The sequence below is a fragment of the Schistocerca cancellata genome, chromosome 6 (genome assembly GCF_023864275.1).
Source record: "Schistocerca cancellata isolate TAMUIC-IGC-003103 chromosome 6, iqSchCanc2.1, whole genome shotgun sequence".
NCBI classification, from domain to species: Eukaryota; Metazoa; Arthropoda; class Insecta; order Orthoptera; family Acrididae; genus Schistocerca; species Schistocerca cancellata.
The window spans coordinates 14,629,632-14,646,563 of NC_064631.1; the positions used below are offsets into that span (position 1 = coordinate 14,629,632).

The following is a 16,932-nucleotide window of genomic DNA, read 5'->3' on the forward strand; positions in this document are numbered from 1 at the left end:
CTGTACTCCAAGTTAGTCAGCATGACACTGCACCATTCTGAATTTGCCGCCATTTAATACTTAGGACAATAGCCCTACTGTCTTAGGAAACACACTGGCCTGCTATTTTTGAATTTGAATTTCCCACCAATAATTCAATAGGAAGGGTAGTTGACCTTTGTCAGAGGGGGAAAGGGTGGGAGTGGCTAAGACCATAGGTCATCGATGACACAGTCAGTTTTTGTTCTCTCCTTGTTATCCTACTAATGTATCAAAGAAGAAAAAAGGAAAACTGTTGAACACCTTAAGAGTATACATTTAGTTGCATGTTTAAAAAATAAAAGCTGATGGTTACTTGGAAATGTTCAGCTGAACCATATGTTTGTTATAATGTGTGCATAGTGATTTCGATTACCAGCTCCAAGAATGTGTTTATCGCATTTCTCTAAACATTTCTTTACACAACCTTTTTTTTATTTAATGTGTTTTACTCCTTACTTTCAGAGATAATTAAACTATTCAGATCACAGGTCTCAAACATTGATGTGATCCTTCACGTCCCTTGTCATCAGGTACAAGTACTCGCTTTTATTGCTGTTGTGATGATGCCCATCGATCTATAACTGATAGCGACAATTGTGATGGCGGCGTTTTGGACTTGGTTAAATATGTGTGGTAGGACTGAAGGATCACTGCATAAAAATGATTTCAGTCATGAATGAGGCATAGGTGTCAGAAGGATTGGTGATGTCATGTTATTACATATATGATGAAGAGATGGACTTGGGACATCCACTATGTGTTAAATGATAAAGGAGTAACAATGGAATGGAACTTCGTGCATGCCAGCAATAAAATTCCAACTTGAGGAATGAATATAGCAGTTAGTTATGTGGGGGAAAGGGGGGGGGCAAGGTTAGTTATAAAAACATAAAGAATAAAGATTGGAGGAGGTTGTTGACTGGAAGTGAATACAAGTGGAGCTTGTTTGGGAGTTCTGAATGGCACTCATGCTTGTTGGCATTTATATCTCCAGAGACACAAAAGAGGACATTGATGCCTGTTACAGAATTATTAAGGAACGTAGTGTAAATGCCAGAATTGACCATCCAGAGAGATATTTGAATGGACAGGGCAGTTGGTGACTGGGATGAGAAGGGGTTTTCAAGATCGTTTTCGATTTGTGTGGGAAAAATGCACTAAGAAACCTATTTGATGACTCTAGGTAGGCTAATTGTCTGTAGTCAACTGTTGAATGTGAGATTTGTTAGGCTTTAGAAAGAGATGTATTTATGTGAAGTAAGCCACAACATACTCCTCGACTTATAAATCTTTTTATATGGTCCAGTACATTGTCCCACATAATTAAATGGTCTTTGCTCCACTGGACATGTTTCAGTATATTAAATCACAGTATATAATATTCCTTTCAAGACAATCATGGGCAACATGTAACTTTTCTTTTTTTTGTCTTGGAACATAGTATACATACTAGTTCATAATAACTGCATTGCACTTACGAGGAGACGACCAATTTCCTTCATGCTTATAGGATATGAAATTCAGTGCTCAGGATGAATTCTATAGCAATAAGATGTAATTCTCAAAATGACTGGAAAAGATGTACGCTGAAATTTCTCAAGTGCTGTTAGGAACAAAAATTATATGTTAGAGTTAGATTTTTAGTTTTATTTTACTTCAGTAATATTATCAGAGTCACATGTCATGTAACAATATTTTCCTTTTTAGTTAGTAATTGTATGAAAAATTGTATTTTCTTGATGAATTACAATTTGGTACAATGATGGGAAACATAAAATAAAAGAACCTTACCTTTAAAGTATAAATATGACATTCAAAAGTGAACAGCAAAATGAGAATTTTGAGTAGCTTATGTTTCCTTGGAAGTCACATTTCCTCTACTTTTGTATAAGCTTTCTTTTATTCAAAATTAACATTAGATTTAATACCAATAATTAATATTCAACAAATGTGCCTCATGAATTCCTAATAATGAGCTAATAATACATAATGAAATAAAAGAATAACATAACTGATAAATGTTTTAATGTAAATTATTTGTGATTTCCTTATAAGATACTTCCCATTTTTGTACTAGATTCTGATCTGCTATGTGTAATAGCTTTGTTTCCTGATGAAACTTGAGAAAATGCATTTTTAAATTATGGTACAATATTTGTGAATTTTCATTTGAATTAGATAATATAAATGTCGAATTTTAATGAAAATTTCTAAATCTTTCTGTAGTGAAAATCGAACAATGAACCATTGATTACGAGACTATAAAGCTTTATGCTTAATCTTTTTACTGAAATATTTAATTCCACTGAAATAAATAAACTACAAATTTGTACAAATGTTGATTTGAGATGTAATCGCAGTCAATACCTCCTTGAAATTATATGCAATAAGCAAATATATATTTATTTAAAGGGATAAAAAGTGACGATACCACAGCATATTTCGTCTCCACAGCTGTATAATTTTGTTAGGGACAATTTGGCTGAATAGACTGAAACATTTTGTTCTTAACTGCATTTGGAAAACTCAAAGTCGATTATTTGGAGTATTTTTGGCAACCGCATCATACTACTTAGCACTGTAACAGTGCAGACAGCGAGATACTTATGTGGTAGAAGGTGGGAGGAACAGAACGGTATCTTCAGGACCCACTGCATGTTAGGGGAGGTGTGGATCAACAGCTGAGACCTATGGATGAATGCACATCTCTCCTAACTTTTAAGTTACAGCTAGCAGGTGCACATACAATAATATTAACTTGTAATGTCAGTATTATGAGAAGTCGATACAATATAGTTTCTCGCTAAGAGCATTAAAAAAGAAATACGTGCATAAAGAAAGGATCAACCGAAGAATGACGAGATCGGCCAGGCACTACCAGAAGCAAATCTCACAAAACAAAAAAAGGGATAAAAATTTGGCATCCATAGCATACAATATCACTTATTGCAGCACTGACAGCGTAAAATAAAGAACATGTGTCATGTAAAAGTTGCGTAAGTTCTGTAATAAGTTCTTCATGAATATTACATAAAAGTTAAATTTTCCTTCTCCTTCATCTTTCTGCAGCAGTGAAGCCTCGGTTTACACTCATACAATTAGCTACATTTTCGCCCTTTCTCTTTACTCCGTTTATGGTTGACTGGAGTAGCTAGCAGTTCCTTTAACTCTTCATAACAGTATTTTAAATGAGATTTCGGCTTCCTGGTCTGTCTCTTCCAACAAAAATTTAATAGCATTGCATACAGTCATACGTGTCTGATTGTGAAGAACTTTCCCTCACTCTACAGTGCACTAAGGCTGCAAGGGCATGTTCCATAGTAAAGAGAGAGCAACGAGAATGCTCGATGTTTTCAGGCTAGTAGGCCAGAGTCAACTGAGGTAGCCACAGCTTCGGGACGACAGGATGGAATGGTCCACTACTCACGACGGGAAAGCGCTTCTGCACTAGTGTCACGTCATTTTGCCCGATCTGTGCAAAGTGGGGCAGTCCAGCGGGCCGGCCTGCTAGAGAGAGTGTGTTACCGACAAAGACGGTCCACGTAACGAAATTTTGAAGTCACAGTAGTCGGTTTACTTTTCACGCGGCACTACTCACGACGGGAAAGCGCTTCTGCACTAGTGTCACGTCATTTTGCCCGATCTGCGCAAAGTGGGGCAGTCCAGCAGGCCGCCCTGCTAGAGAGAGTATGTCAACGAGAAAGACGGTCCACGCAACGAAATTTTGAAGTCACAGTAGTCGGCCTGCCTCCCATACATCGCGAATGCTCGGCTCCATGCGGGGCCCACAAGAAATCAATATGCAATTGACAAGGTACCCGCTAAGGGCGTTAACTTTGTTATATGCTACCGATATCTTGCATTCATTGAAATGTGTAGTCATGAATTATTAAATTCGGCTGAAATACAATGATCATCCAGAACATTATGACCACCTACCTAACAACCAGAATGCCCACCTTTGGAATGGATAACAGGAATTTTCAGTACACTCTGTGTTCAGACACACTTGTACCCAGCAGAGTATTAAATTCTGATATTCGTTCTGCGACAGTTAAATGGGTCTCCTGTTTTACCAGTCTGACCAGCCTATGACGCCCATCATCTGTAATGAGAGGTGGTTGCCCAACCGTACGACGTCTGTGCATAGTTTCACTTTGCTTTCACCGTGTGTTGAAGATACTCACCACAGCTCTCCTCGAACACACGAAAAATGTTGTAGTTTCTGAAATGCTCCTGCCAAGCCTCCAGGCCATCTGCCCTCAGTCAATCTCAGATAGATGGCGCCTCTTCTCCATTCTAGCACGGACACACGCATACTACATTTACTATGCATGTGTCTGACTAGCTGTTGTTCCTCACCAGGTAACGCTACTCTCGCCAGTAAGGGTTTATATTGATGGTTGGTCTGCAGTCATAATGTTCTGGCTGATCAGCTTCCCGCCGGAAATCTGTACTGACACTCGTAAGACCTGTAGTGTCACATGCTGCGATGTATGCACCACGGCTGACTTTTCACGTGACTTGCGTGCAGAGAACTTACGTAAGGCGGTGGAACTTGGCCTTGGTAGTCGCCGCGATTGAGGCTGACGTCAGTGTAGTTGGGCAGTGGCGACTGCTGGGGGAAATGTGAGATGACGGTGAGCTGGTGACCCCTTGCGGCCAGCGCGCGCAACAGCGGCTGCACCAGCCGGAAGTGGCTGACTGCACGTAGCGGCAACGCCACTAATATGCGCGCGGCCTCCACCGGCGCGCCCGCAGGGCACAGTAGCAGGACCAGCGCCAGGCACAGTAAGGCGGGGCTGACAGGAGCCAGCGACATCTGTAACAAGTGGCGGCGCCTGTAGTACCAGCCGCCCGCCTGCAAGCAATTATTACCGGTACTGAAGACACATTCAATATTTGCAAGTTCCTTTTAGCGCACAACAAGACTCCGACGCATTGTGCAGACTGCTTACTCTCGCTTCCTCCATCTTGCTGCTGCTTGCTGCAGAGAACTGAACGTTTGTATACAAAATTATTCGTATGTATCTCTGTGACATCAAAAGACGATAGTTTGAAATGTGTGAGACATACAGAAAAATGTCACATGTCACTAAAGAGAGCATCTCTCTGAGTTTAAATCCATTGTATGCTCCAGGGCGGAAATCTACATCTACATACATTCTCTGCAAGCCACCATACTGTGCTTCTCTTTACCATTATTATCATTTCCTTTCCCATTCCACCAGCAGATACTTTCTCATGTTTTCTTGGCGAAATGGCAGCAGTAGAATCGTTCTGCAGTCAGCTTCAAATGACGGATCCCTAAATTTCCTCAATAGTGTTCTCTTTTAAGAGCATTGACTTGCCTCCCATTCGAGTTCGCAAAGCGCGTCCATAACACTTATGTGTCGTCTAAACCGACCAGTAACCAAACTCTCACCCCACCTTTCAACTGCTGCGATGTCTTCCTTTAATCCAACGTGGTATGGTCCCAAATACTCCATCAGTACTCAAGAATAGGTCGCACTAGCGTCCTATATGCAGTTTCATTTTCACATGAACCACACTTTTCAGAAATTCTTCCAGTAAACCGAGGTGGACCATTCACCCTTCCTACCACAATCTTCATATGCTTGTTCCACTTCATATCACTTTTCACCTCTACACCTAGATATTTAAAAAATGTCACTTTGTCAAGCAGGGCACTAGTAATGTTGCATCTGAACATTATGCGATTATTTTTCCTACATCCATCTTTACTCACATTTTTCTGCATATAGAGCTATCTGGCATGCTTCACGCCAACAACAGATTTGTTTAAGTAATCTTTCATCCTCCTACAATAACTCCATTTCCCACCTTCTCATACACCACAGTAATAACAACAACAATCGGATATTGCTGTCCACATTGTCCTCCAGATCATTCATGCATATGAACAATAATGACGATCGTATCACACTTCTCTGGGTCACTCCTGCGATACCCTTGGCTCTGATGAACACTCGCCGTCCAGGACAATATGAAAGGCTCCATTACTTAAGGAACTTTCGAGCCATACATATACCAGAAAACCTATTGCATATGCTGCTACGTATATTAACAGTTTACAGTGAGGCACGGTGTTAAATGCTTTCGAGAAATATACCAATATTCATCTGTAGTTCACTGCATATCGTGTAGGAAAAGGGCAAGCTGAGTTTCGGACGAGCGACAGTTTCTAAGGCCGCGCCGAAACGTGGAGATAAGCTTCGCGGTATCAAGAAAATTTATTATGCTCGAATGGAGAATATGTTCAAGGATTGTGCAGCAAGCCAACAGTAGGGGTATTTGTAACTTTGCGGGTCCTTTGTTATACTTTTCTTACATAGAAGAGTCATCTGCGCTTTTTTCCAGGTGCTTGGGACTTTGCAATGCGCGGGGGATTCGCGATGAGTGCAAGGCAACTAAGGAACCATTGCTGTTGATTACTCTTTGTAAAACCGAACTGGGATTTCATCCGAACCTGGCGACATATTTATTTTCAGTTCCTTACGTTGTATCAGTTCATTAATATTAACTGAAGACGTGTCTTTTTGACTTCAGAAATACAGATTATCACAACAGGAATAAACGTGATTCCGAATTAGAAGAAAAATGCTGTACGCAAAAGCAATCGGTGGACAAACTAAAAGAAAGTAAACACACTACGTTCACAATACTGCCGAAACAGGGGCGTCATTGAGACATCGAAGACAATTAGTGCCCGCAGTAGCGATGTTTACATTCCAAAAATATAGCTTTTGTCAGAATTCGATTTAAATCTGGCACAAAATCTTAGAATAGTCGATATCTTCCCGAAGGAAGTAATTACTTTCCTCAATTCGTTAGTGCCTGTTGCAGAGTTACCCATAATAATAGACAATTCTACCACCTCACCTTCAATTAATTTCGGAACGTGTGTATTCATTCTCTTAAAGAAATTTGAAGAAATGTCAAGCTTGCCCTCAGTTCCCGTCTTCCCGCCCATTATGACTGTTTTCCGCTTTTCGTGTTTACTCTCACGACATGTGTTGTGTACATAGTTCCGCGTAGCCAGCGCGTACACAACTTTCCCACTAGAGCGCGCCCCGCTAAGCACAACAGCGCAGGCGCAGCGCTCGTCCGTCTCCGTACTACGAGATGGCGCTGCCATAAAGACGGACCAAATTCGGCTTCCGCCGATCCGCGTATTAATATGCAACGCAGCCAATGAGATTTTTGCTAACGTACAACCTTTTTTCCTCGCGGATCACACTCGCGCAGTGATACCTGAACGCTCGAGGTATTATAACGAGTGTACAGACCTGCAATTAGTCAGTCTGCATTAGTCCGCTTCAGTCTATAGTCAAGTTTCCGTCTGCGCCTAGTAAGATTATGATATTCCTGTACATAGCCATGAAGATAAATGAATAGATACTTTGTCAAGTATCAGAGATATGTAAGAATAATATTAACGTACCAAGACCAAAGGAACTTCAGATTGTCAATTGTAAATAGCATCCAGAACCAACATAAGTTTTTTCTATGCTTTTTATTATTTTAATAAATGTGTGTGAAAATTAATCAAGTTGTGTTTAAAGTTGGTCACCGTCAATCTGCTACTCTAAGCGTGCAAGTGGCATTTCCATCGTCAACGGCAGAAGATAAACACGCCATGATAAGACCACGAGACATATTGCTGACACTCGCCTACTTCGTTAGAGCGACAAGTCAAATAATCTGATGGTGCGTGTACCGAAGGTCTTACAGCACGCACACCACAATATGCAATGCACAGTCTGCAGAGAAAGCAAGAGCGTCTGATTTCCTTAGAGCGCACTATGCCATGATATCTTGTTCACTACGTCTATAGAAAAAATGTGCATTTTGTGGCCCAACTATTCACATCTGATTTTCCACGTTCACTTGAGTGCACACTTTCTTGTGTACTGTAAGGGATGTGTAAACATGTACCAACACAGTATTCCTTTTCTCTCCATACTTTTCTCCATGTTGGGTGCCACAGACGAGAACCTATCAAACGACAATTCCATCCTCCATCCTGTCTGTTTTGTGATCACAGTCACTTACTTTTACACTGTCAGCTGCTTTTAGCGATGTGCTAATTTCAACTGCTTATTGTGAAGGCAAGGAATGTCACATATGTATGACACGAAATCTAACCACCACATACATTTACACCGCCTCCTATCCCTATCGCCGCATTTTCTATCCTTTGCTATAGAGTTGATGTGTAAGTTCTCAGCGTTTTTCCAAAAGTTTAATAAGCACAACAGACACTCATAAGACAGACCTTATTTGCCAATAATGGATACCCCTTCACTATTTACAACAGTCTTCTTAAACTAGGAGTAGACAGAATTTGTAGCAAAGCACACTTGGCTTTGTGGCCAACTGACCCTAGTTAGCCTGAACCTACAAATTCTATCTGTTGTCCCATTCCTAATTTCTGCCTCACTTTCCGTGGACAAGAACATACAATGACTGTATGACAGTGAAGTATGACATAATAGGCAATTTAAACTTATCAACAAAATTAAATTATTCATATTTACCTAAAATTACACCCAAGGTAAAAAAGAAGTACTTTACATTGAATACAGTGCTCTGTTGTTACCATTAATATTTTAGATGTTATTCATTTTGGTGTATCAAATGTTGTGGGGATTAACCATTGCTCAAGAGATTATCATGAATAAAATTTTTCGTAACCAGAAATTCTAGATCATTAAAGCCATTATCATTATTTTTATATTTGTTCATTCTCTTGTATCTCAATTCAGTATTACCATCTTCAAAAAATTGAACATCCCAAACACTAATTATTTTCAAATATCTATCTAGTAACATAATTTTAAATTTCTTATTCAGTTATAAACACATGTTCTCTCCTTGTCTAGTATTAGAATATTCACAGTCTGTAATATAAAATAAAACATTTACTTGCAGCACACTCATCTTTTAAAACAAATTAGTATTTCTAGCATTGTTAAGCTTTTTGAGCAGAGACTCCTTTTATAGATAAGACTTTCATTAATATTTAATTTTTTTTATTTTTATGCTGTTGATAATCATGTATAACGTCCATGTGGTAGTGTATCTAGTCTGCTTTACAAAATAGATCTTTTTTCTTGTGGGCTCAGTGCCTTTTTATTTACCTCAAATAAATAAATTTCATGCTTCATGCTTCTTACTAAATTCATGGTTCTGTACTGTTTCCTACTGTTAAGCAAACAACCTTGTAATCTTCTAAGCTTAATTATTTTTAATAACACATTTCCTTACAACTGTCACTTTTTTCTCTATTTTGTCTCCAATTTAATACACATATATTTTTACTCTCAAAACACAAAAATTCTTCCATTATTTTTGTATTACATTCATTTTTCATTTTCCTAAAACTTTCTTCTATACTTAGCGAATATTGTATCTGTCATCTGTTGGGTACTAACTACTACCAAATTTATCAATCATCGATTTCGTGTTATTATAGAAATCTTTAGTCTGTATGTTGTATATATAACTATCTGTATCTTGATAAGACAACCCAGTTTTCTCACCATGTTTTGGTTTCATAACTCTATAGTGAATGTCATACAGTAGTTCTTTAGGTAAATCAAGTACTCTCATTCCAACATAAATTGGCTCATTAAATACATTTTTTTATTTGCATGGATATCAGTGATATTTGTAATAAATATTGTTCTCCCTTTTAGAGTTTGGTTTAGTTCATCTCACTTTTCTCCATCGAAACCAATTTTATATCTGCCCTATTTCTCATATTTTCCATTGTTTCCCCAAATACTGAATTATTCATCAGTTTGTAGAAATCTTTTTCAAAATTAAAGATTAATTTTTTTGGTCTACTCTATATATTTCTTTTATTAATCAGAGAGCTTAAATTATAAAACTTCTTATAATTTTGTTATTTTCATTCCTAGAGACATACACTGTTGAAGATTTCTGTAATCAATTACATAATTATGCTTGTCTTTCAAAGCAGTCAATAATTTGCTTTCTTCAGTTCCAGACACAGTTTTATTTTCAGGGTCAAGTGGTGAATTTGGGTATTCTAGATCTAATACAAATATGTACGCAAGTGATGACATTCAAGAAATTTCACTTATTTTTGTAGAATTAAATGAATTTGGATCATCTCATTCAAACCCTCCATTTAATAAGCATTGACACACAGCTCATAATTCGATATCTTTTTTTACATCATGATATTTCATATATTTATTATTTGCTTCCTCATTTCTTTTACAACATTAGAATGTAGCCCCCCTTATTAACTTTTTCATCATTCAAATCATGTTGTAATCATGTAAAAATTCAAGTGGTTGTCATGTCATTGTAATATACCATCAAAAGGTAAACCAGATGCAGTAAAATACAAAAAGGAATCTAAATCATAAAGTTTTATGCAAGTTTTTCTCAAATTTTCTAGTACTTGAGATAATAACAAAATTTTATTTCAAGATACCATGTTATTCACCAAGATTTTCCATGTTAAATTCTTCCCAAACTAATTGTGCATGCTTAAATTAAGCCTATGGCACAGAACTGCAGCGCTATGCCACTGATAAAACAAAATACAATTATGACACTCTTATGTTTCATTAACAAGAAGTAGGTCGAGTAGAATAGCTGGTGCGGGAAGCACGTATATTTTATTAACTGGCACACCGCCATATTTGATGTTACATAAGTACACTGCGAGTTGCAATCTCACTAGCCACTCGACCCTGTAGAGATTCTATATTTATGAAAGTAAGTTGAATTATTTAACTGTAGGCTTATTCGTTGAATATATCTGATTTAACTAACTGTGTAAACTTTTTTTATGTTTAGTAGACAGTCACCTCTGTATGATGTATTGACATGGCTGGCAAATTATTCTAATATTGAGATTTTGAGTCCGCACCTACCGCAGCAGTCTTTGGAAACGATTTAAATACGAAGTCCAATTATTTGAATCACATTTCACGGTCAACTACGAATAACATTGCATTTACGAAAAAGCCATTGTCAAGTGTCTGATACCAAATAATTAAACGTCCATGTTCCAGATAAGCAAATATTAATTATAACCAATCACTATCATACATATACAATAATTAATATTTTATTTTATTTTATTTATTTATTTTATAATGTCCAGATAAATTATGTAAATACATAGGTCCAAAATTTCGGTGCTTTAATTATAAAATACAAAGATTATGTAGTGGATTTATATATTTTCCAGTCATATGATCATGATGACAAACATTTTGTTTGTGAATATTGACATTTACATAATGAACAAATTTTTTATCTTATATGTCTTGATTGATCTTTGGATGTTAATGATCTCATATCTTCAACTTCAAAATAAATTCTTCCAATTACTTCAATTCCTTTCATACATTTGAGAAATGTTTGCAACAATTTGGATCAAAATAACTGAATCTTTATAGTGTCCATTTATTTATTTAATACAATAACAGAAACGATTTGGGTCATGTATTTGATACTTTACTGCATATTAACTTTTGGGTTAGGGTGTATATTATCCATCTGTAACAAGAAACTCAAAATCAGCATTAGCAATGAATGGAACTTTCTGCTTATGCTGAACATTTTTAAAACTTATGCATTCACCTTTCTTTAAGAAATCAATTTTAATGGTTTGTTAACTAAGCAATCTTGTGTGACTATTTAATTTATCATTACTATTGAAGTGGAGTAAATATATATCACAAATAAATTTTACTTCTTCATGTTTTGTAATTTTACTTGAAACAAGCCCACATAATTTTTTTCTGTAACCATAGTCTGAACTATTTTTGTTCTTCAAATATAGAAGATTTACATAATTCTCTCTTTTACATTTTGTAATTTTTAATGGATATACTTGATATTTTCAAACAAATAAATAAACATTAATAAACATATTACTTTTGTTTTCAGTTTTTTAAATATTATCAGCCACTATGGGAAATTCAAAATTTTCATGTTTCTGATCAACATCAACACCAACTTTTTTTATATTTTATAAATCCAATAGCATTTTTACTATAGGAAAAAATGTAGAAGACGTTTCATTTACTTTCGTTTCCTCCTCCACATTCGCATGCTTGATTTTTTTGTCAGACAAAGTATTTCTGTCCATTTCGAAAGACTGCATTCAGCTTGTTTCTCATCTGCAAGAAAGTAGAAGTGGTCATATGAGAGAATAATGAATTTCAAAAAAAGGGAAATGTAGATATACCACAGAAGCTGTGGGACAGATGAAGTAATTTAAACACACACTGCAGCCAGAAGAGAACTTTCTCACTGTTACCTTCATAGTACACGTGCCGTAGTAAGTCATAACTGTATTCTACATAGGTTCTTAACATTTCTAAACTTTACTGATGCTTCATGACGTGTGCTTCCATGTTCGTGGGGAGCAATGGGCTAATTGCTTTTCTTTATCTCATGTTCTGTGTATGTTATTGTTTTTTTATTATTATAATTATAGTATTAAGAAGGTAGGTCGAGCGCACCAGCGGATTATTTAATGAGCAAACCAAGCCTGCCCACACAATAAATATAAAATTTAAATCAATAAAAATTTGCTCTCATAATGAACACGAGATCATGAAACTCGAAATCGTTATTTTTAGTTCTCATCGTTCCTTTATAGTTTAGCTTAATCTTAACATCTTCAAAATCTGAATGTCCCAGGTATAATTACTTTGTTCAACCTGTTTGGCAAACTAATTTTAAATTTATTATCTGGCTCCATACTTATTTTCTCTCCATATCTAGCTTTTAAATATTCATAGTTCATAATGTAATACAATTCATTCACATCTAGCTCACTAGTCTTTTTAAACAAATTAGAATTGCTTGTATTATTAAGCTTCATCAGTAGAGTTTCCATTTATATAGAACAAAAATTAAGAGTATTAAAAAGTTTCACTCAAAACTATGTGCAGAGAATCATATGTTACATTTTCCTTACCATACATGCTGATGACATTGTAGTTTGGTCAGAAACTGCAAATGACCTGAATGAGCAACTGAATGGAATGGACAGTGTCTTGAAAGGGGGATATAAGATGATCATCAACAAAAGCAAAACGAGTATAATGGAATGTAGTCGAATTAAATCAGTTGATGCTGTGGGAATTAGAGTAGGAAATGAGACACATAAAGCAGCAAATGATTTGTGCTATTTTGAAAGCAAAATTACTGATGATGGTCGAAGTAGAGAAGATATAAGAAGAGAGATTTGTTAACATTGAGTATAGAAGTATGTGTCAGGGAGCCTTTTCTGAAAGTATTTGTATGGATTGTAGCCATGTATTGGAGCAAAGCATGGATGGTTAACAGTTTAAACAAGAAGAGAATAAAAGATTTAGAAATGTGGTGCTGCAGAAGAATTTGAAGATTAGATGGGTATATCATATAATTAATGAGGAGGTACTGAATAGATATGGGAAGAAGAAGAATTTGTTGCACAGCTTGACTAGAGGGGATCGGTTGGTAGCATACGTTCTGAGGCATGAAGAAATCATCAGTTTAGTAATGGAGGGAAGCAAGAAGGGTAAAAATTGTAGCAGGAGACCAAGAGATGAATACACTAAACATATTCAGAAGGATGTAGACTGCAGTAGTTACTCAGAGATGAAGAGGTTAGCACAGGATAGAGTAGTATAGAGTAGTTTGGAGAGCTGTATCAAATCAGTCTTTGGACTGAAGACAACAACAACAACAACAACAACAACAACAAAAACAACATGACTATGTAGGAAATATCTATCTTCCGGAATTTTATCAATGAAAGTGGCAACTAATTTCAATGTAGTTTTTTTGTGTGGTGAACATATTCATTCTCCTAGACATATTTATACCTAAAACAGGATAATTTGCAACAAAACTGAAGGGATTTACATTGACATAATCATTCTATTGAGTGACTCTCTTAAAACCTGCGGAGGTACCATATGCTTTCAGATAATTATTTGGTGGGTCTAGATTCCACATTTCTTGAGGCAAAAACCTCGTTTCATCCATCCTTTATATAGATGTTCTGTAATTTTACATTTTCGAATGAAGAAGAAGCAATTAACTGATTACTTTTTCGATTAGTTTGAAACACAACAAAAAATAACATGAGGGATATCAAATTCTGAATAATTATAATAATCTATAGTATCTGAAATTTTCTGACAGAGAAAAATTGTGTAGCAGACCGAGATTCGAAATCGAGACCTTTGCCTTTCGCAGGCAGGTGCTCTACCAACTGAGATACCCAAGAGCGACTCATGACCTGTCCTCACAGATTTACTTCCGCCATTACCTCGTCTCCTACCTTCCAGAGCACTTGCCCATGAAAGGCGAAGGTGCCGAGTTCTACTCTCATTCTGGCACGCAGTTTTAACCTGCCAGAAAGTTTGATATCAGTGCACACTCCCATGCAGAGTGAATATTCCATTCTAGTAATATCTAGTTCAAAATTTCTTTTTCCATTCAATCTGATTATTTCAACTGTTTCTGACTGAAAGGAAGAAATGGGAATTTTTGCACTAGTTAGTCTTTCTTTTTCTAACTCTAGTGAATATTCTGGCTCATATTTTACGACTGGAACAAAAGTTTCCATAGATTCTTCTACAATTTTGCCTTCTTTTAGTTGAACTCCAGTATCTTTTTTATGAGCCCATGTAAGAATGGCATCTACAGCACTTGAACTCCAGGTAAAAGTTATGGTTAAATCACCCTACCACATCACTTCTTTTTAATCTTCGAAAAATCTATCAGACAAATCTAGTGGAAAAAGTAATTCATTTCCCTTATTTTTTATCTTACCATTATTAACGATATGACCTTCCACGGTTAACTCATGAGCTGTAGTCGAAGTCAATTACACAGGGACAGATGATGATATGAATGGATATTCCATTCTAGGTAAAATATTTTCTTTGTAGTGATTTGTTTATAGTGATGACCTGGAATAGCTTGGCCACATAGTTGTCAATTCATTTTTATTTGATTTTCCTTCATATGATGGAAAATCAGTACCATCTGCTCAAATAATACTATAGCTCATGTACAACTGAACATGATTAGAATGAAGCCAACATCTACCTTATTTATCCATATATTTTTGTCACAGTGATTTAGATTATTTTTAATCTTTTCATTCACTAAGAACGAGTAAAAGTGATAACTCTCAATACTGTTCATGATTTAATAAGAATAAAATTTATCAAGACATTTCTAAGATTAATGTTACACAATCACATTTATCATTTTCATCAGTTACTGTAATTTCTAAATCTTGAATATTTTCAAAAAGGTGAATATATACAGAATAATGTGGTTCATGAATTATTGGTCCACCAAATTCTGCATTAGGTTTGAATTGTAAGTTTCTCTATGGAAGTGATCAGTATGCTTTACAAACATTCCATCAGCTAACTAAAATTTATATTAATTAATTCATATGGAATAATTTTAGGAACTCTGTTACCAACAGTTTTTTAATTTGCATTAATAATTTGATTATTAAACCCCAGAACACCCACAAAACTATCTTATTTTATATTCATATGCAGTTTTACATTACTTTCAATGGTAATTCTATTTAAAATTTCACTTGCTGCAGTGATAATATTTAGATTTTTCGAATGAATAAATTTTTGTAACTTCTTAAACCATACCGACCTATAGGAATTTCTATTGTTTCTTCAGTGAAATACAGTTTATTGTTTTTGGTGAAATGTTGTTCTGATGCCTCATGTGAGGAGGAGAAATGTGTACCATCATGTTTCCGGCTTCGATAAAGTTCGGATTGTAGCCTATCGCGATTGCGGTTTATCGTATCGCGACATTGCTGTTTGCGTTGGTCGAGATCCAATGACTGTTAGCAGAATATGGAATCGGTGGGTTCAGGAGTGTAATACGGAACACTGTGCTGGATCCCAACGGCCTTGTATCACTAGCAGTCGAGATGACAGGCATCTTATCCACGTGGCTGTAACAGATCGTCCAGCCACGTCTCTTTTCCTGAGTCAACAGATGGGGATGTTTCCAAGACAACAACCATCTGCACAAACAGTTCGATGACGTTCACAGGAGCATGGACTATCAGTTTGGATACCATGGCTGCAGTTACCCTTGATGCTGCATCACAGACAGGAGCGCCTGCGATGGTGTACTCAAGGGCGAACCTGGGCGCACGAATGGCAAAACGTTATTTTTTCAATGGATCCAGGTTTTGTCTACAGCATCATAATGGTCGCATCCATGTTTGGTGATATAGCGGTGAACGCACATTGGAAGCATGTATTCGTCATCGCCATAATGGCGTTCACCCAGCGTGATGGTATAGGGTGCCATTGGTTACACGTTTCGGTCACGTCTGGTTCGCATTTACGGAACTTTGAACAGTGGACGTTACATTTCAGATGTGTTACGACTCGTGGCTCTACCCTTCATTTCATCCCTGCGAAACCCTATATTTCAGGGGGATAATGCCCGACTGCATTTCATTCTTTGGAAGACATGTTTAACAATATCTTCAGCTGCTTTTTCTGGAATGGGATTTATTGTAACACTCACATCATGTGCAAAAAGTACTAGTTCTGCTTGCTGAACGTTAAGTGAGAGGTCATTCACAAGAATAAGGAACAGCAGAGGACCCAAAATTGAACCCTGTGGGACTCCCTTTGTGCTAACTCCCCGTTCACTAGAATTTACCATCCTACAAACATTATTTGTATTATTCAGCACAACTTTTTGCTTTCTGTTTGTTAAGTATGATTCAAACCAGCTGTGTGTATAGCTTTCAATTCCATAAAACTTGAGTTGCTCTATGATCCACACAGTCAAAAGTCTTGGAAAGATCACAGAAAATACGAATTGGCGATA

General features: G+C 36.6%; 1 protein-coding gene across 1 annotated transcript in view; it reads right to left on the reverse strand.

Moving 5' to 3' along the window:
• Window positions 1-16,932, reverse strand: part of LOC126191100 (UDP-glucosyltransferase 2-like) — a 116,681-nt gene that overhangs the window by 72,452 nt on the left and 27,297 nt on the right. Inside the window, exon 2 of the mRNA XM_049931835.1 lies at window positions 4,565-4,843. Coding sequence (XP_049787792.1) covers window positions 4,565-4,843 — 279 coding nt within the window. The remainder of the gene's footprint in view (window positions 1-4,564; window positions 4,844-16,932) is intronic.